The 22,934-nt window shown below is 43.5% G+C and overlaps 1 protein-coding gene across 4 annotated transcripts in view; it reads left to right on the forward strand.

The window, feature by feature from the left end:
* LOC126210095 (uncharacterized) overlaps positions 1-22,934 on the forward strand; it is a 69,897-nt gene that overhangs the window by 41,684 nt on the left and 5,279 nt on the right. For all 4 annotated transcript variants that reach the window (XM_049939229.1, XM_049939227.1, XM_049939230.1 and 1 more), the window contains exons 3-6: positions 2,622-2,911; positions 9,500-9,664; positions 12,791-12,952; positions 17,874-18,100. In XM_049939229.1, the coding sequence (XP_049795186.1) occupies positions 2,622-2,911; positions 9,500-9,664; positions 12,791-12,952; positions 17,874-18,100 (844 nt within the window). The remainder of the gene's footprint in view (positions 1-2,621; positions 2,912-9,499; positions 9,665-12,790; positions 12,953-17,873; positions 18,101-22,934) is intronic.

Genomic DNA, 22,934 nt, shown 5'->3' on the forward strand with positions numbered 1-22,934 from the left:
TGTGACCCCTAAAGTGAATTGTCATATAGCTGTACCTATTGGACTGGTGAGCACATATTACTTCCCTCTGTTTGCAATTTTGACAGAAGCTGATGCACAAACTGCTTCGTCTGGATAACATTATAATGTTAGTGGAAGTTTCTATTAAACTGGCATCTGAAGTGTGTGAATGTTAGTTTACTATTGAGAGAGTGATTACCATGATGGACCATTAAATCTGAGTTCGAAAAATCCTGTCGTGGCAGCCAGGCAAATTATCATACTACGAAACAGGTGCAATTTTTCATGAAATTGGCACTAACTATATTGCCTATTGTGTGCTTAAATAAAGTGCCATACTAGTGATCAAACACTTACTTGACCCTCGAGTGGAAATGCTAGGAGCAGAAGTTCGCTGTTGGCTCGTAGCACATTGGCTGCTGAGACTAACCCCATCTCCTGCTCCCAGAGCAGCCAGCCTACAGCTTATGGAAGGAATGAATGTGTAATAGCTTAATGCACCACAAGTGACAAGAAAGTTGACTGTGAGTCGCTACAAGGACCAGGTATGGCCTCTTTCCTTATTTTTGTAAGTAATGTTAACACTCACTAAGCACACCACTGCAAGCAGATCAACACTATTGTCAACAGCTCTTTATTGTTAAGGTGCACAGTGCTGTTACGTAGCTAATGTTGGCAGACTGTAGACGTTATGGAGTGGCATGAAGTCAGTTGAAAATCGTAGGGGCCGAGGAAAAGTGTGTGATCAGTAGGTGGTCTTACAAAAAACTTTTCATAGTGGCATTTTTAATGTCCCATAAACACTTGCACCAACTTGTGTTATTTTAATGAGTTGCTTCTCATCATGGCAAGTAACAAGTGAAAAATGTGTTCTCCTTTGTCAGAGCAGCTGATACTAGGTTTCTCCCAAAAGTGGAAACTGGACTCGTTCTGTAGAATTTATGTTCGTGTTGGGATAGCTCGTGAGAAAAAGCTGCGGGGCTAATGGAGATACTGAACATACACAAAAGGTAGAACAATCTGTCAGTTTTTTCCCCACAGAAAAGCACCATAAAAACACTGAAAATCATAAACTGGTAGATGCCCGAGGGCTCTGAACCATCCCGTGAAAGCCTACGTAAAAAGTTTTACGACGCAGTATTAGGTGAAGAATCCAGGAATACAGTACAGACCCCTGTGTACTGCTTCTGTAGAGGCAGTGAAGTGGAGGTTAGACTGACTACACCAACACAGATGTTTAAGCAGTCATTCTTCCTGCCATCCACGTGCATATCCAGTGGAAAAAAAGTTCAGTATATGGTAAAGTGGGAAGTTCCCTCTAGAGCGCTCTTCAGTGACTATCAGAGTATGAATGCAGGTGTACAAGATTTTGGCATGATATGTGACAGATGATACACTTTGGTTAAATGATTGTTATTACTCACAGGGTTTCTATGAGAAGTATTTGGAAAAGTTTTGAAAAAATATGTTTGAGATACTGCTATAATCCCTAAAAATTCTTCAAACTACAGCCACCGAGCATAGACATGCTTTTTGCTATCAGCTTTCTGACAGATTGAAGGAGCCCCAGTAGGTGGATTCTGTTCAGATCTTAACAGTATGTATGTGAGCTTCTCTGATGGCACTTAGTGTACAGTAGTGGTGTCCTTAGAGGGAGGATTTCACTTTTTGGACTGGGAAGTAGTTTTCTGGTGCCAATTCAGGACTCTAAGGGGGTTGGGGAATTGTCAGAGCAGTTGGTGAGGTAGTCTGTGATCTTTGAGCAGGTGTAGCTGGGTGTATTGTGATGCAATTTACTATTTCTGGGGTCGGCAGACCTCGCCCAGTTGACCCTTCTCTTCAGTCTTCTTCACACTTCTAGGTAAAAAGCAACGTTCACTGTCTGCGTCTTGGAACAAATTTGTAGTCGACCTCCCTTGAGGAGTCTGAGAAAACGGTTGGTGTAGCTTTCACTCTGGATTTGCTCATTCAAATATTTTTGAACGTGGTGATGCTTTGTTTCTGGGTCGTATTCAAATACCCCAGTTTTCTCCCACACTGTTGTCCAAAAAGACAGTCTTCTAGACACATCTCAGAAGATAGTTGCAAGCAAACAGTTGTCCCTACTTTTGGGCATCTGTCGAGACCTTTGGGAAGAGTTTTGCTGAATTTTGCACTTGCACCGAGAAACTTTGCACAGTTACCATAAAACCACGGACTCGCCTGAACAAAAGATCACGGGCAACTCGTCTTTGGTGCATGTTGGAAGGACCACCACCAACTGTCAAGCATTGGTGGTTGTGTGTGTGTGTGTGTGTGTGTGTGTGTGCTGTGACCGCATCAGGAAAAAATTATCCCAAATACTTCATACACAGATTATGTATGTATGTATTTCAGTATCTTGTTCAGTACTCAAATAGATATTTAGTTTGATCATAAAATTATCAAAATAAGTAATGATTTATTGCAATTTGTGATTGAGACAGTTTAAATACATTTAACATTTATTGTGTGTCATGTAGTTCCAGCAATATTATAGAGTGCAATAATGCCTGGCTATCAAAGCAGTACTTGCATGTAGAAGGAGACATGTTTGCAAGTACCGTCACATACTTCTAATCCACTGACCTGTTGCGGCTCAGGAACACTGACACCCAACACATGGGCCCTGAACGTCAACGTGCAGCTGCCATCATCCTACATGAGCCCCGCTCCATCACCAGACGAGCTGGTGATCCAGCAGCGGGGACGGCGCCGGGGTCCCGTCAACTGGAGCCCTGACCTCGACGCGCACAAGCGGGAGGGCATCCCGATGGGTGCGCGCACACCCAGCCCCGTCAAGTCCAACATTGTCCTGCGGTCGACACCCCGCAAGAGACTCATGCTCTCAGACCCGAAGGAGCTTTTCACGACACCTGAAAAGATGCGCAAGGTAAGTTTTGTGGAACTTGATATTTTACCTAGCAGTAATGTAAGTTGCCCTTTTGGGCTTCCTCTAGCAAGTTGGGAGTATGCAAGATAGAAGAATTTGCAGAAAACAACTTTACATATATTGTTGGTACAGTCAGTCAGTATGGTATGTCATGTTTGCAAAATACAGACACATTATCTACAGAAGAATGGATGAACTGGTGGAACTCATCTGCAGAGCAGATCACTTTGGTCTCTGGAGAAATTTAGGAAAAAGTGAGGCAATACTGATCGTAAGACTTACCTTACAAGAGGAGCGTCTGACATCTGGGTCATTCGTTTTTATTGTTTTGCGGGGACATTTATGTATTGAAAATGCATGTTTCATCTTTTTGCTAGATACTCTCCAGTTTTTGAAAAACAAGAGATTAAAGTTCACAACAGAAAATTGTATTTTCAATACTATAAATTGAAATATTCTCTAAAAAGAAAAAATTAAAAATATATAATGGGGTCCAAAATTAATGGTATTAACATTTCTGTTTTTTCATGCTATAACCTGGATACCCTTCATTCTACATGTTTAGCAGAGTGCAGTTGACAGTCGAGGAATTCTGCTATGCTATTGAATCATCATGGTTGTTCATGTATTGAGTCCACATTGAGAGCTACTTGGCAACTAAATAAAACTTGTTAATATCAAACTATTTCATATCACTGTGTGTGTGTGTGGGGGGGGGGGGGTGTTGCAGGTACGTGTGTGGGTGTGTGCGTGCACTGCCAAAATGGCAGATAATAAACAACCTTTGACAAGTTTGCCAGCAGAATGTAAAGTTCAAAATGTTGATGTTGCAGATATCAGTGAAAACATGAGCAAAGAAAGCAGACAGGGTAGTGTTGGTGCTACAAAAGTTTCCTCAAATTTATTTAGGGACAATGGCTTCACACTACCAGTCATTCCAAGTGTGGAAAGGCTGCTTCCGGATGCCATGAAGAGTACAGGGTGCAGCCAACTGCAGGTGGTGGCTCATGTCGGTTCCAATGATGTATGTTGCTTTGTACTGGAGGAGATTATCTCTGGTTTTGGGCGGCTAGAGAAATGGTAGAGACTGCCAGTCTTGCTTGTGAGATTAAGGCGGAGCTCACCATCTGCAGCATCGTCGATAGAACTGACTGTGGTCCTTTGGTGCAGAACCAAGTGGAGGGTCTGAACAGAGGCTCAGGCGGTTCTGTAACCACGTAGGCTGCAGATTCCTTGACTTGCGCCATCGGGTGGTGGATTTCCGCGTTCCACTTCAGTCAGGAGTCCACTACACACAGGAAGTGGCTACATGGGTAGCGGGGCTGTGTGGAAGGGACTGGACAGTTTTTTCGGTTAGAGGGCCTCGGGGAACCACAGACAGGGTGTCCGTCTAAAAGGAGGCAGGTAAAACACAGTAAGATAATTGTAGAAATGATGGATAATGTAGTTGTAAATTGTCATTGCTGTGTTGGGAAAGAACCAGAGCTCCAAGCCCTAATAGAAAGCACTGAAGCTCAAATAGTTATAGGTACAGAAAGCTGGCTTAAGCTGGAAATAAGCACAGCAGAAATTTTTTCTGACAATCTAACAGTGTTCAGAAAGGATGGATTAAATACAATTGGTGGTGGAGTATTTATTGCTATCGGAAGTAGTTTGCCTTGTAGTGAAATTGAAGTAGATAGTTCTTGCGAAATAGTATGGGTAGAGGTTATACTTGACAATTGGACTAATCTACAAAGTGGGTCATTGTACCGACCCCCAACTCAGAAGATATAGTTGCTGAACAGTTCAAAGAAAACTTGAGTCTCATTTCAAGTGGGTACCCCAGTCACACAATTGTAGTCAGTGGTGACTTTAATCTACCCTTGATATGCTGGAAAATTATACATTTAAAGTCAGTGGCAGGCAACCGAAATTGTACTGAATGCTTTCTAAAAAAATTATTTTAACAATTAGTTCACGAGCCTACTCGAAGTGTAAATGGTTGTGAAAGCGTACTTGACCTCTTAGCAACAAATAATCCTGGATAAATAGTGAGTATCGTGACGAATACAGGGATTAGTGACCACAAGGCAGTAGCTGCTAAGCTGAATACTGTTACAACCATCAAAAAGAAACACACAGTACATCTATTTATAAAAGCTGATATAAATAGTCTTAATGCCTTTTTAAGAGACAGTATGCACTCCTACCGATCTGATCATGTAAGTGTAGAAAAGTTGTGGAATGATTTCAAAGAGAGAGAATAGACAGCAATTGAAATATATACCACATAAATTATCAAGTCATGGTACTGATACCCCATGGTACGCAAAATGGGTCAGATCGCTGTTGCAGAAGCAGCGAAAAAAGCCTGCCAAATTTAAAAGATTGTAAAATCCCCAAGATCGGCAAAGTTTAGCAAATGTTCGAAATACAGTACTACTTCAGTGCTAGGCGCTTTCAATAATTTCCACAACAAAACTGTCTAGAAATCTGGCAGAAAACCTAAAGAGATTCTGGTCATACATAAAGCACACCAGTGGCAAGACGCAGTCAATACCTTCACTGCTCGATAACAACTGTGAAGTCACTGATGACAGTGCCACTAAAGCAGAGTTATTAAACACGATTTTCCGAAACACTTTCACCAAAGAAGACGTAAATATTCCTGAATTCCAATCAAGAACTGTCAATATGAGGATCATAGATGTCCTCAGTGTCGCAAAGCACCTTAAATATCTTAATAAAAGCAAGGCTTCCGGTCCAGATTGAATAAGAGTTGGGCTCCTTTCAGAGTATGCTGATAAAACAGCTCCATATTTAGCAATTATATACAACTGCTCGCTCACAGAAAGATCTGTACCTAAAGACTGGAAAATTGCTCAGGTCGCACCAATACCCAAAAAAGGAAGTAGGAGTAATCTGTTGAATTACATCCCGCGCCTGGGTTCCCGGGTTCGATTCCCGGCGGGGTCAGGGATTTTCTCTGCCTCGTGATGACTGGGTGTTGTGTGATGTCCTTAGGTTAGTTAGGTTTAAGTAGTTCTAAGTTCTAGGGGACTGATGACCATAGCTGTTAAGTCCCATAGTGCTCAGAGCCATTTGCACCATTTTTTTGTTGAATTACAGGCCCATATCACTAATGTTGATTTGCAGTGGGGTTTTGGAACATATACTATATTCGAACATTATAAAGTGCCTCGAAGAGAAAAGATTTATTGACACACAGTTGACACGGATTAAGAAAATATTGTTCTTGTGAAACACAACTAGCTCTTCACACTCACGAAGTTATGAGTGCTATTGACAGGGGATGTCAAATTGATTACATATTTTTAGATTTCCAGAAGGCTTTAGACACCATTCCTCACAAGCAGTCTTCCAACCAAACTGTGTGCCTATGGAATATCACCTCATTTGTGTGACTGGATTCATGATTTCCTATCAGAAAGGTCAGTCAGTAGTAATAGACGGAAAGTCATCGAGTAAAACAAAAATAATAATCCGGCGTTCCCCAAGGAAGTGTTGTTGGTGAGAAATACGTAGAACGTAGATTAAAGCACAGTCTTTAATGTAAAAATAAAATTGCTAGTAAAAGTCTACTTGCTTTACTTTTATTTCAAAATGGCACTTAAAAAGGCATGCTTCATAGCTAATGCAATAACACCAAACAGCTAACATGAAAGTGAAAACATCTGCCTTATGCACCGAAGTAAAACTGTGCATTACAAAGGCAGTAAAATGACAATGTAAATATACAAATATGGTATGGTATGGTATGGTATATCATTATTTTATTGCCTTTTCAATCTATCCACCATGTTGGCTACACAATTGTAGTACTGTGGTTTATGTAGTGCATGTTTCTGTGTTAGCTGTTACTGTGTTAGCTACAAGACATGTTCTGAGAAGCAGTAGGTAGATTTGTAATTCCACGTGTTTGGTTTCGGACAGATTTGAACTATGTTTCAGCCTGTCACAAAGTAATGTTGCAGAGAGGGTTTAAACATCCCACAGTGCCTGACAATGACTGTCAGAATTGAAACCTCACTAAAAAAATTTAATAACTGAGTGCATTCAAAAATTAAAATTTGATACATGTGTGAAATTATTATTAAATAGAAAATATATGCATGAATAATAGTGTTTGCTCTCTAGAAGTAAAGAAAACAGTATTTCATTTTCTATTTGACACATTTGCACCAAATTTTAAGTTTTGTGAATACTGGAACTTTCTTGTAGTTAGTAATTAGAACTAAAAAGGTGTTATTTTTATTAACATTATGAATAAATATTTCTTAATTAGGGTTTCTGTTAAGTGCAGGATTTAAATAAAACTAACAAAAAGGTTGCTACTAATGAGATACAGACCTGGAGCCTGAAGATTAACACTTTCATGCTCTGTTCAGCTACAGATAAACACTCTAATGTGTTATAAATATTTTGTAATTAACAGTACTACGAAATTTGCTAACAGTCAGTTTTAGTCAAAGGCAGTTTAGAGTTTGACAATTGCCTCATACTGCATTAGGAAACTGATGATGTGTGCTGAGCTTCAAATTGTGTAAGTGTGGAGAAAATCAAAGAAAGCAAAGCAGTCTGTTAATTGCCCTCTCTAGCGCAAAATAAACACATGAAAAAGTTTTGCATCACCTCAGTTCCGAGAGTTCCGGAATGTGTACAGAAAACTGGAATACAGGTCAACTTAAACATCATTCCCACCCTTTTTATTGCTTATGAAAACCACACACTGCATGTTGTACCACCATACGAGACCTTCAGAGGTGGTGGTCCAGACTGCTGTACACGCGAGTACCTCTAATACCCAGTAGCACGTCCTCTCGCATTGACGCATGCCTGTATTCATCGTGGCATACTATCCGCAAGTTCATCAAGGCACTGTTGGTTCATATTGTCCCACTCCTGAACGGCGATTCGGTGTGGATCCGTCAAAGTGGTTGGGGGGTCACGTCGTCCATAAACAGCCCTTTTCAATCTAGCCCAGGTGTGTTTGATAGGGTTCATGTCTGGAGAACACGGTGGCCACTCTAGTCGAGTGATGTCGTTATCCTGAAGGAAGTCATTCACAAAATGTGCACAGTGGGGTGAGAATTGTCGTCCGTGAAGACAAATGCACACCAATATGCTGCCGATATGGTTGCACTATCAGTTTTAGGATGGCATTCACGTATCGTACAGCCGTTATGGCACCTTCCGTGACCACCAGTGTGGCGTACATCGGCCCCACGTAATGCCACCCCAAAACAGCAGAGAACCTCCACCTTGCTGCACTCACTGGACTGTGTGTCTAAGGCATTCGGCCTGACTGGGTTGCCTCGAAACACGTCTGACGATTGTCCGGTCGAAGGCGTATGCGACACTCATCGGTGAAGGGAGATGCCGATCCTGAGTGAGTGGTCCATTTGGCATTTGTTGGGCCCATCTTTACTGCACTGCATTGTATCGTGGTTGCAAAGTTGGATATTGCTATTGGTGTTGGGAGTGTTGTTGCACATCATTCAGCCTATAGCACACAGTTTGAGCCGTAACACGACATCCTGTGACTGCATGAAGTGCCTTATTCAACATGGTGGCATTTGCTGTCAGGGTTCCTCTGAACCATAATCCGTAGGTAGCTGTCATCCACTGCAGTAGTATCCCTCGGGCGGCCTGAGTGCGGCAGGTCATTGTCAGTTCCTGTCTCTCTGTATCTCCTCCGTGTCTGAACATCGCCGCTTCGGTTCACTTAAGAGATGCCTGGACACTTTCCTCGAGATTCCTTTCTGGCACAAGGTAACAATGGAGATGTGATCGAACTGCAGTATTGACTATCTAGGCACGGTTGAACTAGAAACAACAAGAGTCATGTACTTCCTTCCTGGTGGAATGACTGAAACTGATCGGCTGTCAGGCCCCCTCCGTCTAATAGACGCTGCTCGTGCATGGTTGTTCACATCTTTGGGTAGATTTAATGACATCTCTGAACAGTCAAAGCAACGGTGTCTGTGATATAATATCCACAGTCAATGTCTGCCTTCAGAAGTTCTGGGCACTGGGATGATGCAAAAAAATTTTCGCACGCACGCGCGCGCGCGCGCTTGTGTGTGCTTGTGTGTGTGCTTGTGTGTGTGCTTGTGTGTGTGCTTGTGTGTGTGCTTGTGTGTGTGCTTGTGTGTGTGCTTGTGTGGTGTGTGCTTGTGTGGTGTGTGCTTGTGTGGTGTGTGCTTGTGTGGTGTGTGCTTGTGTGGTGTGTGCTTGTGTGGTGTGTGCTTGTGTGGTGTGTGCTTGTGTGGTGTGTGCTTGTGTGGTGTGTGCTTGTGTGGTGTGTGCTTGTGTGGTGTGTGCTTGTGTGGTGTGTGCTTGTGTGGTGTGTGCTTGTGTGGTGTGTGCTTGTGTGGTGTGTGCTTGTGTGGTGTGTGCTTGTGTGGTGTGTGCTTGTGTGGTGTGTATGTGTGTGTGTGTGTGTGTGTGTGGGCGCGCGCACAGGAAGACAATTTTCTCAAATTTTACTACAATTTTTAGTCACTGCCAGATAAACATGACAAGATAAAGGATTTAATTTTTGACACAATTTAATTTTTAAGATAATGTTTTCAATTCCATCAGCTGTCACCGTCACTGAAGGGGTCGCCTGGTGTGAAGAAGGGCCGTGTCGAGAAACCGACTGTGACATACAACGGCCCTATACAGCTGGGGCTGAAAGGACTGTCTCAAGAGCAGCTCATTGGCATGGTACAGTCACTCATCGACAGACACCCGAACCTGGAAGATGTAAGCACTGAGTATTCATTTCTTTATTTTTTAGTGGTACATATGTTAATGTTTAATGTTAATTGATACATATGGTTTTTTGGATCTGCTAGCAGCAACACTTCCTGAAGGTAAGTTCTGGGCAGCTTATACCCTCAAATTTTATGATTTTCAGTTTTTATGATTTTCAGTTTTCATTTTCATGTTATAAGAACTCTCAGTAGACGCAGCATGGACTTACTGACATTTTGGGAGGGCAGTCAGTTATCATTTACTATGATGCGTGATATTTCACATAGGCACGTGCCAGACTTATTGAGGTGAGCTGTCAAAGTATGAAATCAGTCAATCACATTACACAATTTATTAATGGGCTGTACACGTTCTGCACAGGTATCATGACGGTGGTGTCTTAGGTGGTGCAAACGAGACATTGCTGCTGGGTGGGTGGTCACTTGCTACTGCTCTTGACCACTGTCTTCTTTCCTGAGATTGACTGAAAGCATTTTGGGTGGCAAAACCATAAAAATGTTTATATGGGTTTACTTTTTACGTATTATGTAATAATCGCTCTCCAATCCCTGCTCGTGAAATGACTTTCCAATTGTTCATAAAATAATGAAGCTTTATTATGTAACAAACTACAGACATGCATTTTGACTAGAGCCTTAATTCTCACTAACTCAAATTATACAAAGCTCTTGACAGCAATGTTATCCATTATTAATTTGTAGCTTTCCTTGTAAGATCCTGATCAGAACATCCCCTCCATCCTAGAACAGTACACAGAGGATTCATAGCTCCTTGCTGCATCTCGTGATCTTGTAAGAGATCTGTTGGGCTACATACAACAACTGGACTTTTCCAAGGAGTGCCTCAAGGGAAAAATACAAATATTTGCACTGATACAATGTCTTGCGTTTTAAAATTTTATTTAAACCTCATACTTCACGACAGTAGCAATTACATACATGGTTCGTCATTTACAGGTACAGAAAACTTGGTACCTATAGGATTCATGAGAAACAACTCAAGTTAAATTCAGCAAAAATTCAGTACCCTCACAAAATTCTTGCAAAAAAAAAAAAAAAAAAAAAAAAAATAGGCGTGTTGTGCATTTCATGGCTGCTGTCACAGTTTAAAACTTTTTCCGTCATTTCTCTTCATGAAGTGCACCATGGTAAAAGTGGCAAGAGTTGAAACCAGTGCAATATATTCAGCCATATTCAATGAGCGGTGGGAGTTCAGCTGTGTGTTGGTGTTCCTAAGAAAGCGTTCGTGTGCTTTGTTGCCAGCATGTCTGTGTTTGTGCCCTAAAGTAGTCCCCTAAAGTAGTGAGACATAGGTTTATACACTCCTGGAAATTGAAATAAGAACACCGTGAATTCATTGTCCCAGGAAGGGGAAACTTTATTGACACATTCCTGGGGTCAGATACATCACATGATCACACTGACAGAACCACAGGCACATAGACACAGGCAACAGAGCATGCACAATGTCGGCACTAGTACAGTGTATATCCACCTTTCGCAGCAATGCAGGCTGCTATTCTCCCATGGAGACGATCGTAGAGATGCTGGATGTAGTCCTGTGGAACGGCTTGCCATGCCATTTCCACCTGGCGCCTCAGTTGGACCAGCGTTCGTGCTGGACGTGCAGACCGCGTGAGACGACGCTTCATCCAGTCCCAAACATGCTCAATGGGGGACAGATCCGGAGATCTTGCTGGCCAGGGTAGTTGACTTACACCTTCTAGAGCACGTTGGGTGGCACGGGATACATGCGGACGTGCATTGTCCTGTTGGAACAGCAAGTTCCCTTGCCGGTCTAGGAATGGTAGAACGATGGGTTCGATGACGGTTTGGATGTACCGTGCACTATTCAGTGTCCCCTCGACGATCACCAGTGGTGTACGGCCAGTGTAGGAGATCGCTCCCCACACCATGATGCCGGGTGTTGGCCCTGTGTGCCTCGGTCGTATGCAGTCCTGATTGTGGCGCTCACCTGCACGGCGCCAAACACGCATACGACCATCATTGGCACCAAGGCAGAAGCGACTCTCATCGCTGAAGACGACACGTCTCCATTCGTCCCTCCATTCATGCCTGTCGCGACACCACTGGAGGCGGGCTGCACGATGTTGGGGCGTGAGCGGAAGATGGCCTAACGGTGTGCGGGACCGTAGCCCAGCTTCATGGAGACGGTTGCGAATGGTCCTCGCTGATACCCCAGGAGCAACAGTGTCCCTAATTTGCTGGGAAGTGGCAGTGGGGTCCCCTACGGCACTGTGTAGGATCCTACTGTCTTGGTGTGCATCCGTGCGTCGCTGCGGTCCGGTCCCAGGTCGACGGGCACGTGCACCTTCCGCCGACCACTGGCGACAACATCGATGTACTGTGGAGACCTCACGCCCCACGTGTTGAGCAATTCGGCGGTACGTCCATCCGGCCTCCCGCATGCCCACTATACGCCCTCGCTCAAAGTCTGTCAACTGCACATACGGTTCACGTCCACGCTGTCGCGGCATGCTACCAGTGTTAAAGACTGCGATGGAGCTCCGTATGCCACGGCAAACTGGCTGACACTGACGGCGGCGGTGCACAAATGCTGCGCAGCTAGCGCCATTCGACAGGTAACACCGCGGTTCCTGGTGTGTCCGCTGTGCCGTGCGTGTGATCATTGCTTGTACAGCCCTCTTGCAGTGTCCGGAGCAAGTATGGTGGGTCTGACACACCGGTGTCAATGTGTTCTTTTTTCCATTTCCAGGAGTGTAATTGGCTCAGGAAAGGCTGGCTCTTTCAACGCACAAGTACTTGTGAAAAGGTGTAATTATGTGTAAATGTAGACTTTCCCAGTATATATTACTAAGGAAAAGCTCTCGGATTCCCACAACATCCAGATAATGACTGACAGTTGTATAAACACCATAGTATATTAATGCTGTCATCCAGCTGGAAACCAAAGAGCTTTTAAAGTTCGTATTAGTCTTATTTAACAATTACATTTTTAACATTTTAGCTTTGACTAATAAGATTTTGTGTGTGTGTGTGTGTGTGTGTGTGTGTGTGTGTGTGTGTGTGTGTGTGTGTGTGTGTGTGTGTTTGTTTTTTTTTTTTTTTTCTATAAATACAAATGGTTTTTCAGGAAGTCAGGGATATTATGCCAGGTCCTGATCTGCGACCCCTTGAAGAGCAATTGTCATATTTGAAGAAAAACATATTCAAATCACTGCCGACCTCTCGCCTCACATCAAAGACTGATTCACCTGCTTACAGCAGGGCAGCTGTACATCTTGCTGCCTTCAAGGTTTGTATCAGTCAATTTTCTGTGCTAAGTAGCTCTGCACACTTTAAAATGATTAAATAGAAATATGGAACAACTCAAAAGTTGTAAATTGTGTTCAGTGATGCAGTTAGGTATCAGAATCCACATTATTAAGCAGTGTGGTGCTCAGTGAACTACATTTGTTTATTGATTCATTTATAATGTTTTCTATTTATCTTTACACCCAAGTAAACAAGTTACAAATGTGTCACGTGATGGTGTGGCCATGTGGTGTTGGCGATGATGGTCGTATACTTCTTAGTGTTGCAGATCCCTTCATTTGTCCCCATCACATCATAATCCTTCACTTAGATTTTAGCCTGAAAATTGAAGAAGATTGATTTTTAGCTGACCCTACTGAAATTCAGTGCCACGATATCTCCTTCGATGTACTACTTAAAAGCAGAAAATCTGCCAAGGTAAAATTGCTTGTGAAAAATAGGTCTCCTGCCACAGTAATTGTGATGCTGCCTTAATGGCCAACCAGTGACAAAACATTGCCAACTTCTCTATATTGAAATCACAATCAAATCAGAATCTAGAGGAATATCTGTGTGGCAGCCTTGTTTTCAGACTTAAACTTAGATACTGTTATTTAAAGACAAAGATGCTCTCATGTATGTACAGTTTCTACCTTTATTTTATGTAATACTTGTTGGTAATTTTTTAATGGGATAATTTCATAAATAACTTCCTCAATAATTGGTTGTTTTCATTATTGGTAATTTTGTTGTTTAGAGCCTGATGATGGTATAATACATTCTGTCCTGTGATATTTGTGTGACCACCTGTCAAAAGGCTGAATAACCCATTTTTGCAGCACAACCCGTTGAGACATGAAGCGAGAGTATCAGTGAGGTTCTGGAAGGTACCGAATGGGATGAGGAGTCCAGCTGGGCTAGTTTATCATTTGAGGATCCACCGTGTGTACAGCCCGATAAATGTGGTCCCACAGATTTTCGATTCGGATTAAATCCGGGGCATAAGGTGGGCAGGGGAGTACAGTAAACCTGTCGGGGTGCTCTTCTAAACACACAGGTACGCTGCAAGCTATGCGAGACATTGCATTGTTTGCCTTGTCCTGCTGGTAGGTGCCATCGCTGAGGAAAAACATACTGCATGTAGGGGAAGACGTGATCTGCAAGGATAGATGCGTATTTGTGTGGATTCATTGTACCGTCCAGAATGAGAACGCCCAGGGAATGCGCTGTGGCCTGGACCCTCGTGACGATTGTTGCGAGGTGTTTGCTTTCCGATATTTTACATCATACATGCTGCAACCATCTGTCCAAAGGAGCATAAAATGTGATTCACCTGAAAAGCCCACCTGTCTCCCCTCGGTGAACGTCTATTTGCGGTACGGTTGTGCAAATTCTGGCCTTCACCACCGATGAACAGCAGTTGGTAAGGATGCGTGAACTAGGGGTCTGCTGTGGAGGCCCGTACGCAGCAATATTAACTGAAAGGTTGTCGGGACACTGTTGGCGGCCCCTCGTCTCATCTGGGTGGTCAGCTGCTCAACCTTTGCCCGTACACACCTTGGCAGACATCGTTCATCTGTGGCTCGTGGTGCACCACAGATGTCTCGGTGCCATTTTTGGATAATGCCATTTTGCCACAGGCGGTATACTTAAACCACAGCGGCAGTTCGCAGCCAGCAGTTTCAGAAATGCTTTCGACCTTGACCCAAAAGCCAATAACCGAGCCCTTTTGGATGTCGGGTAAATCAGTCTGTTTCCGCATTATGATCGTAACTGCACTGTTTTCCATGAAGCCCCAATTTGCTTTATACCCTCCACTGCTAGTGCTACCTGCTGTCTGTAAGTGGCTATTGCACATTGCCATCGAGCACACGTGGTGGCCACACTAATATCATCAAAAGCAGTAGCCTACAAAATAACTTAGAGACGAGCTTACAACTGACAGGTGTTCTCGATATTTTTCACACAAGTGTCTGCTGCAGCATTAGCTTCTTTGCTGCTAGAGAAGTTTTGGTCGTGCTCAGTTGTTAGTTTACAGTATGGTAGCAGTACATTTTACTCGAAACCTGCAAATATATGCATTTTACATGTAAGCTGTACCGCTACTTTCGGCGAGGTTTTCTTTGCCGTGTGTATCTCGTCAGTAAAATTTAAGGCCACATTTCATCTCGAGGTTACAGTACATGTTTAGTGCGTTCCTTCTCTAATTCTTGCCTTTTGTTTTCTTCAGTGTGATGAAGTAAGAAAAACAGTAAAAGGACATCACTGTGAATCCCAGTAGTCTGGTTATGTACCAAAGAATAATGTTCAGTTCTTACCTTAATGAGGTCAAATTCCAGTATTGTGTACACACATTCAAAAGAGAAAAAGTACCGAACTTTCAGTTCCCGAGTCCAGGTTAAAGGTGGCTACACATGTGACTGCAAGCTTGACAAGCACGTATGTCCGAATGTGTTTGCACGAGCATGCTAGAATATGTGTAGGCCAAATTTGTGCAAGCATTAGGACCGTACAAGAAGCTTGACGCTTGATCAGAGATTCGGATTACTCGAGTTCGTGCAATTGTTGAAGTGTGTGCACTGTTCAGCACATGTGCCGAGAATAGGGAGGCTTGTGAAAACATTCGTTCTGACTCAGTGACTTGAGTTTGTTTCGTCCTGTTAAATTACATTCAGTACAAAGGTTGCACTGTAACATAGGGGCAGTCAGACTACAGTATTATATGGAGAAAAGAGGAGAAAAACAGTAGTACTGTGATAAAGTTTCCATAGCGTATCTACCACTGACAGTAAAGATAGGAATAATAATTTATTTCTTTAACCACACTTTTTTTGTACAAGCATGTTCCATGTGTACCCACATTGAGACACGTCCAAACTGCTGTAAGGACTAGTGGGGGGGGAGGAGGAAAGGAGAGTAGTTTGGAACATAGGAGGCCAATGATAGTATATGTTGGTAAGATCTGTACTGTCTTCAGTCCAGAAATGATGGGTCTACTTAGAAAGTGCCTGGCAGAGTGTTCACAGAATCACTTTGAATACCTGTCAGCTGTCGCGCTCTGGAATGGCACATGGGAAAAATGAACACCTAAATCTTCCTATGTGAGCTCAGATTTCTATTATTTTAACACGGTGGATATTCCACTTTCTGTAGGTGAGAGCCAATAAAATACTTTCGCATTCAGTGGAAAAAGTTGGTGATTGAAATCTTGTGAAAATATCTCGCCACAATGTGAGTTAACTTTTAGTGATTGTCACCCCAACTGTCTTATTGTATCTGTGACTGACTTCCACTATTTAGCTATTATACAAAACGAGCTGCCCTTCTTTGAACATTTTTGATGGATGTGTGTCCTGTCTGGTAAGGACACCATACTGCGCATTAGTACTTCAGAAGAAAAGTGTAATAAAGGCAATCTCTTTCGTAAGCTTCTTGCATCTGCTAAGTGTTCTGCCAATAAAACACAATCTTTCTCTTTCCTTCTGTGATGGTTCCAGTTCGTTGTTTGTAATCACTAAGTATTTGGTAGAATTGACAACCTTTAATATAATACTATCATGAAGATGTACAGATGAACTGAAATGAATAGCGCAATTAAAAATATGAAACAAGTTTTGGGATCAGGGTAGTAAAAAGTGAATAAATAAAACAAAACAATGTTACAGTATTCAGTGGAGAATTTACTGGAGGTAAAGTACAGAAGATTGTTTCGAAAGAAGGGATATGTTGACAAGTTCCCACCTACGAAGTTCTGGGAATCTGTTACCAGATGGAGTGATCCAAATGACCCTTCTGTAGAGATCTGCACAGTTAAGATGAAAGCCAGCCACCAGTCTCTAATCCACAGTGCCACAAGTCTATTCATATCCGTGAATATCAAAATTTTGTGTAATTTCTTAATGTATGTTAATTCACCATAGTCAGATCTTTTTAATTTGGTACATTTCCCCATTTAATAAGTGTTGCAATGTGTACTTCTAAATATATTATAGAGAAATGTTGAGCATCTCTGATTTTATACCAAACATTATTTATGTGCATGCAGTGCAAATAGGGAGAGTAAATTTGAATAAAATCATTCTGGGTATTAGCCCACAAAACTATAAAACAAACCATTGACATTTAAACTGTCTCTACGGTGATTCACTTCAAGAGAACTAACTGCTGGATTCTGGTGACAATCTTCCACTACTTAGTCAGTTTTGGTTGTCGTGTGGCTCTTTACATCACACTCGTCTGCCTTTGCTACTCTGACAGATGGTGGGTTGGCAGTAGTAAACCAGCACTCATTCAGAGGTGTTTTCCTGCAGTGAAGTACCACGTGGAGCTGCTAGCTGACGAACATGTGCCCCATCAGACTAAGCTCACCAGCGGCCTAGCCGTCAGCAACTTATAGCCGCCTAAAGCTATTCGAATTGTAATATTGTCACTATCGTTTCATTTTTAACCTCAGTTTGTCAGTGATTTTCTGTGGGCAGATTTCATTGTTTTTACTACGGAAAAAAGTTGCTCACTCATATATGTAGGTCAAGAAATTGACATAATTGTAACTGCAAAAATTATGTTGAGGGAAGTTTTTGTAGACGTCTTAGACTTGCATGAAACATACCACGAAACTGCCCATCACACAGTAGGTATGAAAGCCCTAACCGTAGCTAAGCATCCTTCACTGACATGTCGTAAGTCGATGTCACTGTGTGTGCGTGGCTTTCGCTCTGAAGTTCCTAACCTTACCATTGGACTGCGTTTCATAGATTTAAAATTAGCTACCCTCCACTTTTTTAAACATTGCACTAGAAGTATATTCACTAGTGTCTTTGTAGCGTCACTATACCAATTTCTTTTTAATTGGAATCTACATTTCTAAGGCTAAGACGAATCTAATAGGCACAAGAGTGTTACAATGAACTGTTTTGTTGCAGAAATTTGTCTTGGAGCAAGGCCGGCAGCTGGTGGAGAGCTGCCACTGGGAGGCGGTTGTGGACTACGTGTGCCTGGCGTGGGCGTACGTGAGGGCGACGCCACTCTGGGACAACCCGCCGCACAACACGACGCGCAAGCAGTGCTTCAAATCTCTGGTTGCCCAGTGCATGGCGGCCATCAAGAGGGGACAGTGGACGCCCCAGCAGTGTGACGCAATGGTGAACAGGTGTGTGTGTGTGTGTGTGTGTGTGTGTGTGTGTGTGTGTGTGTGTGTGTGTGTGTGTGTCCTTCATACTCATTTGTTCTTTGTGTCAGTTGTAAAAGGAACAGCCTCAGTTGGATGTTACAGACCTTCAGTCAATACAGACGCTTTATGATTTTGACATAGTTTGGTGAGTTTCCTGAAGTGTCAAGAAGTGAAATGGTTCAAATGTCTCTAAGCACTATGGGACTTAACATCTGAGGTCATCAGTCCCATAGACTTAAAACTACTTAAACCTAACTAACCTAAGGGCATCACACACATCCATGCCTGAGGCAGGATTTGGTCCTGCAACCTTAGCAGCAGGGCAGTTCTGGACTGAAGCGCCTAGAACTGCTTGGCCATTTAAGACTCGTGTTAATGAGAAACAAAACAGCTGGTGGTACTGAGAATATTACACACCAGCTGTTGAAAATGTGTAACGTATTTGACACAACCTTTTGTGGGATTGCATTATCTGATTATCAAGATACACTCCTGGAAATGGAAAAAAGAACACATTGACACCGGTGTGTCAGACCCACCATACTTGCTCCGGACATTGCGAGAGGGCTGTACAAGCAATGATCACACGCACGGCACAGCGGACACACCAGGAACCGCGGTGTTGGCCGTCGAATGGCGCTAGCTGCGCAGCATTTGTGCACCGCCGCCGTCAGTGTCAGCCAGTTTGCCGTGGCATACGGAGCTCCATCGCAGTCTTTAACACTGGTAGCATGCCGCGACAGCGTGGACGTGAACCGTATGTGCAGTTGACGGACTTTGAGCGAGGGCGTATAGTGGGCATGCGGGAGGCCGGGTGGACGTACCGCCGAATTGCTCAACACGTGGGGCGTGAGGTCTCCACAGTACATCGATGTTGTCGCCAGTAGTCGGCGGAAGGTGCACGTGCCCGTCGACCTGGGACCGGACCGCAGCGACGCACGGATGCACGCCAAGACCGTAGGATCCTACGCAGTGCCGTAGGGGACCGCACCGCCACTTCCCAGCAAATTAGGGACACTGTTGCTCCTGGGGTATCGGCGAGGACCATTTGCCACCGTCTCCATGAAGCTGGGCTACGGTCCCGCACACCGTTAGGCCGTCTTCCGCTCACGCCCCAACATCGTGCAGCCCGCCTCCAGTGGTGTCGCGACAGGCGTGAATGGAGGGACGAATGGAGACGTGTCGTCTTCAGCGATGAGTCACTTCTGCCTTGGTGCCAATGATGGTCGTATGCGTGTTTGGCGCCGTGCAGGTGAGCGCCACAATCAGGACTGCATACGACCGAGGCACACAGGGCCAACACCCGGCATCATGGTGTGGGGAGCGATCTCCTACACTGGCCGTACACCACTGGTGATCGTCGAGGGGACACTGAATAGTGCACGGTACATCCAAACCGTCATCGAACCCATCGTTCTACCATTCCTAGACCGGCAAGGGAACTTGCTGTTCCAACAGGACAGTGCACGTCCGCATGTATCCCGTGCCACCCAACGTGCTCTAGAAGGTGTAAGTCAACTACCCTGGCCAGCAAGATCTCCGGATCTGTCCCCCATTGAGCATGTTTGGGACTGGATGAAGCGTCGTCTCACGCGGTCTGCACGTCCCGCACGAACGCTGGTCCAACTGAGGCGCCAGGTGGAAATGGCATGGCAAGCCATTCCACAGGACTACATCCAGCATCTCTACGATCGTCTCCATGGGAGAATAGCAGCCTGCATTGCTGCGAAAGGTGGATATACACTGTACTAGTGCCGACATTGTGCATGCTCTGTTGCCTGTGTCTATGTGCCTGTGGTTCTGTCAGTGTGATCATGTGATGTATCTGACCCCAGGAATGTGTCAATAAAGTTTCCCCTTCCTGGGACAATGAATTCACGGTGTTCTTATTTCAATTTCCAGGAGTGTATATAAAACAAGGAAACACAAATAGTTGTTTTATATTGACAGATATGCAAATCTGTATACAGTGTATTTAACAATTCATGTTACACACTTCTAGAGGTTGTAGAGGGGATGTGGTACATTGTTTTACGTAGGATCCCATTTCAAGAAATGTCATGCAACAACACTACAGAGCACGAGTTATATGTGCTGGCACGTGTGTGTGTGTGTGTGTGTGTGTGTGTGTGTGTGTGTGTGTGTGTGTGTGTGTGTGTGTAGGATGATTCCATGATGAAATGTATCGATTCGAGATAAGGGTTCCTGTACTGGAAATGAGAGAGTCGAAAGTTGTAAGTGAAAACAGTTCGGATACTTCTGACAGTGTAATACATGTACTGGTAGTATTCTTGCTAAACTAGGCAACTTTCAGAGTTGGCTGTATGAACCAAAATGAGGAAAAAAAGTCTAATAACCACAGGCTCTAAAAAGTATACCTGAGGAGCTGTAAGCACTTGTTAACCTTCACTACCATTAAACACATCTCCTCTGTTGAAAAAGTGCTCTTAGCTCCTTGGGTATGCATTTTAGAGCCCATGTTTAGTTTTCTTGTTTTGGTCTGTACTACCACTTCTGAAAGTTGCCTGCTATACAATCTTTGCTACAACAGTACATGTATTCCACTGTCAGAGGTATCAGAACCTGTTCTGCATATAACTTTACTCGGCAACCTTTACCTCAAGTTGATAAAGTTGTTATTCTCCATCATCCTAGAAAGTTTGTGACATCGCACAATATCCCTGCATATACATTCATTTACAGGTTCCAGTGCCTACAACTTTGACACTCTGTAGCACTGTTGGATGTTGTTTCCAGACATGTTTCTATGTCAAAGTTGATCTATTAAGTCCCATCTAGAAGTGTGTAACATGAATTGGGAAACGTTCTGTGTATTTCTTTGTAGAAATACATAATTTAAAGCTAAAATGACATTAGACTCTATCAGAGTAAGAAAGCATGCAGCAAAGATGCATTGTCAAACACAAATTCTTCATTGTGCGTCTCATGTTGGTGTATAATGCTCTTGCAGATCTTTGATATTGACTAGTTGCCTACGGAAGGGAGTATTGTCATGTTACTTACTAACGACAATCCCCAAATATGCTGTGCCTACAGTAAAGTTTTTGAACATCTGGGTGTAAAGTCAGAAAAAATCCTAAAAACTAATCGTGCACCTCTCTTTCAGTATTTTTAGCACAATGAGATTAACCAAATGAAACCTTAAAACTACTAAGGGCATCAGGTTGATTGGCTGCTATTCGTGAATGCAGTTGGGTTTAGTAAATAACTTAGCTTTGCAAGAGTATTGTCAACATGAGATGTACAACAAGAATCTTTCGTAAAATTCAATAGTGAAAAATCAGGGGTGCAAGGTAAGAATAATACAAAAAGGATAGTTGCTACTTACCATATACTAGAGATGCTGAGTTGCAGAAAGTTAGCCTTCATTGAAGATATATCTATCTGTCTTGCTCTCGTGCGCGCGCGCGCGCGCGCACACACACACACACACACACACACACACACACACACACACACACACACACACACACAATTCAGAAAAGCTGGTGTTGGGGGGAAGAATCCAGATGGCATAGGCTCTGAAGCAGTCATTGGAATGAAGACTGTTACACTGGACACCGTGATTGGCAGTGGGGTGGTTCATTTGTTTTTTGCCACAGTTGGTCAGTGGCCATTCATGCAGGTAGACAGCTTGTCAGTTGTCCTTTCCATGTAGAATGCAGCATCATAGTTGCAGCTTAGTTTCTAGATCACATGACTGGTTCCACAGGTATCACTGCCTTTGATGTGATAGGTAATGTTAGTGACCGGACTGGAGCAGGTGCTGGTGAGAGGATGTGTGGAACACGTCTTGCATCCAGGTCTGTTACAGGTGTATGAGCCATGAGAGATGGGATTGGGAGTAGGAGTTGTGTAAGGATGGATGAGTAAACAGGGTGAGTCACTGACTATTACCACCAAGAATAACTCGGAAAGTATGATAGGAGCTGTAAAGTTTATGGGACAAAAGTTGCATAGGACAACAGGGGTTGTTAGGTGGGGTCATTTCAGAGATATGAAGGTCAACTTTTTTAATGGGATGTAATAGTTCAGTACTTATTGTCTGATAGCAGCTATCAAGACAAATCCAATGATGTGTAACAGTAAGGTCTTTGAAGGTCAGCAGTCACAAGGGTGGCATGAACGTCCACTTACAGAACGTGTTCGAAGTGATGACCATTGGTATCAGTGCACTGCTGCAATCTTCTTATCGTGGATTGAGTGGTATTCCTTATCACACTGGCACTTACCGAAGCACGTGCTCTGACAATTATCTCTCGCACATGTTCAGGTGCAGTTGGAACATCTTTATAATCAATGTCTTTTACAAATCCCCACAAGAAAAAAATCCAGAGGCGTCAAGTCCGGCAAACGTGCCAGCCACGTCACATCTCCTCTGCATCCAATTCCGTGATTTGTGAATTGTCTCTGCAACTCATTTCTAGCCATCAGTGAAAAATGTACTAGATACCCATTGTGTTGATTCCACGTTCTGTTCCTTGTTCCTAAAGTTATTTATTCCAATAACAGACCTAATGTTTCTTGCAGGAATGTTGTGTACTTCCTACCATTAACCGAGCGAGGTGGCGCAGTGGCTAGCACACTTGACTCTCATTCGGGAGGACGACAGTTCAGTCCCGCGTCTGGCCATTCTGATTTAGGTTTTCCACGATTTCCCTTAATTGCTCCAGGCAAATGCCTGGGTGATTCCTTTGGAAGGGCACGGCCTACTCCCTTCCTATCCTTCCCTTGTCTGATGAGCCCGATGACCTTGCTGTCTGGTCTCCTCCCCAAACAACCCAATTCCTAC

The sequence above is a fragment of the Schistocerca nitens genome, chromosome 10, assembly GCF_023898315.1.
Source record: "Schistocerca nitens isolate TAMUIC-IGC-003100 chromosome 10, iqSchNite1.1, whole genome shotgun sequence".
NCBI classification, from domain to species: Eukaryota; Metazoa; Arthropoda; class Insecta; order Orthoptera; family Acrididae; genus Schistocerca; species Schistocerca nitens.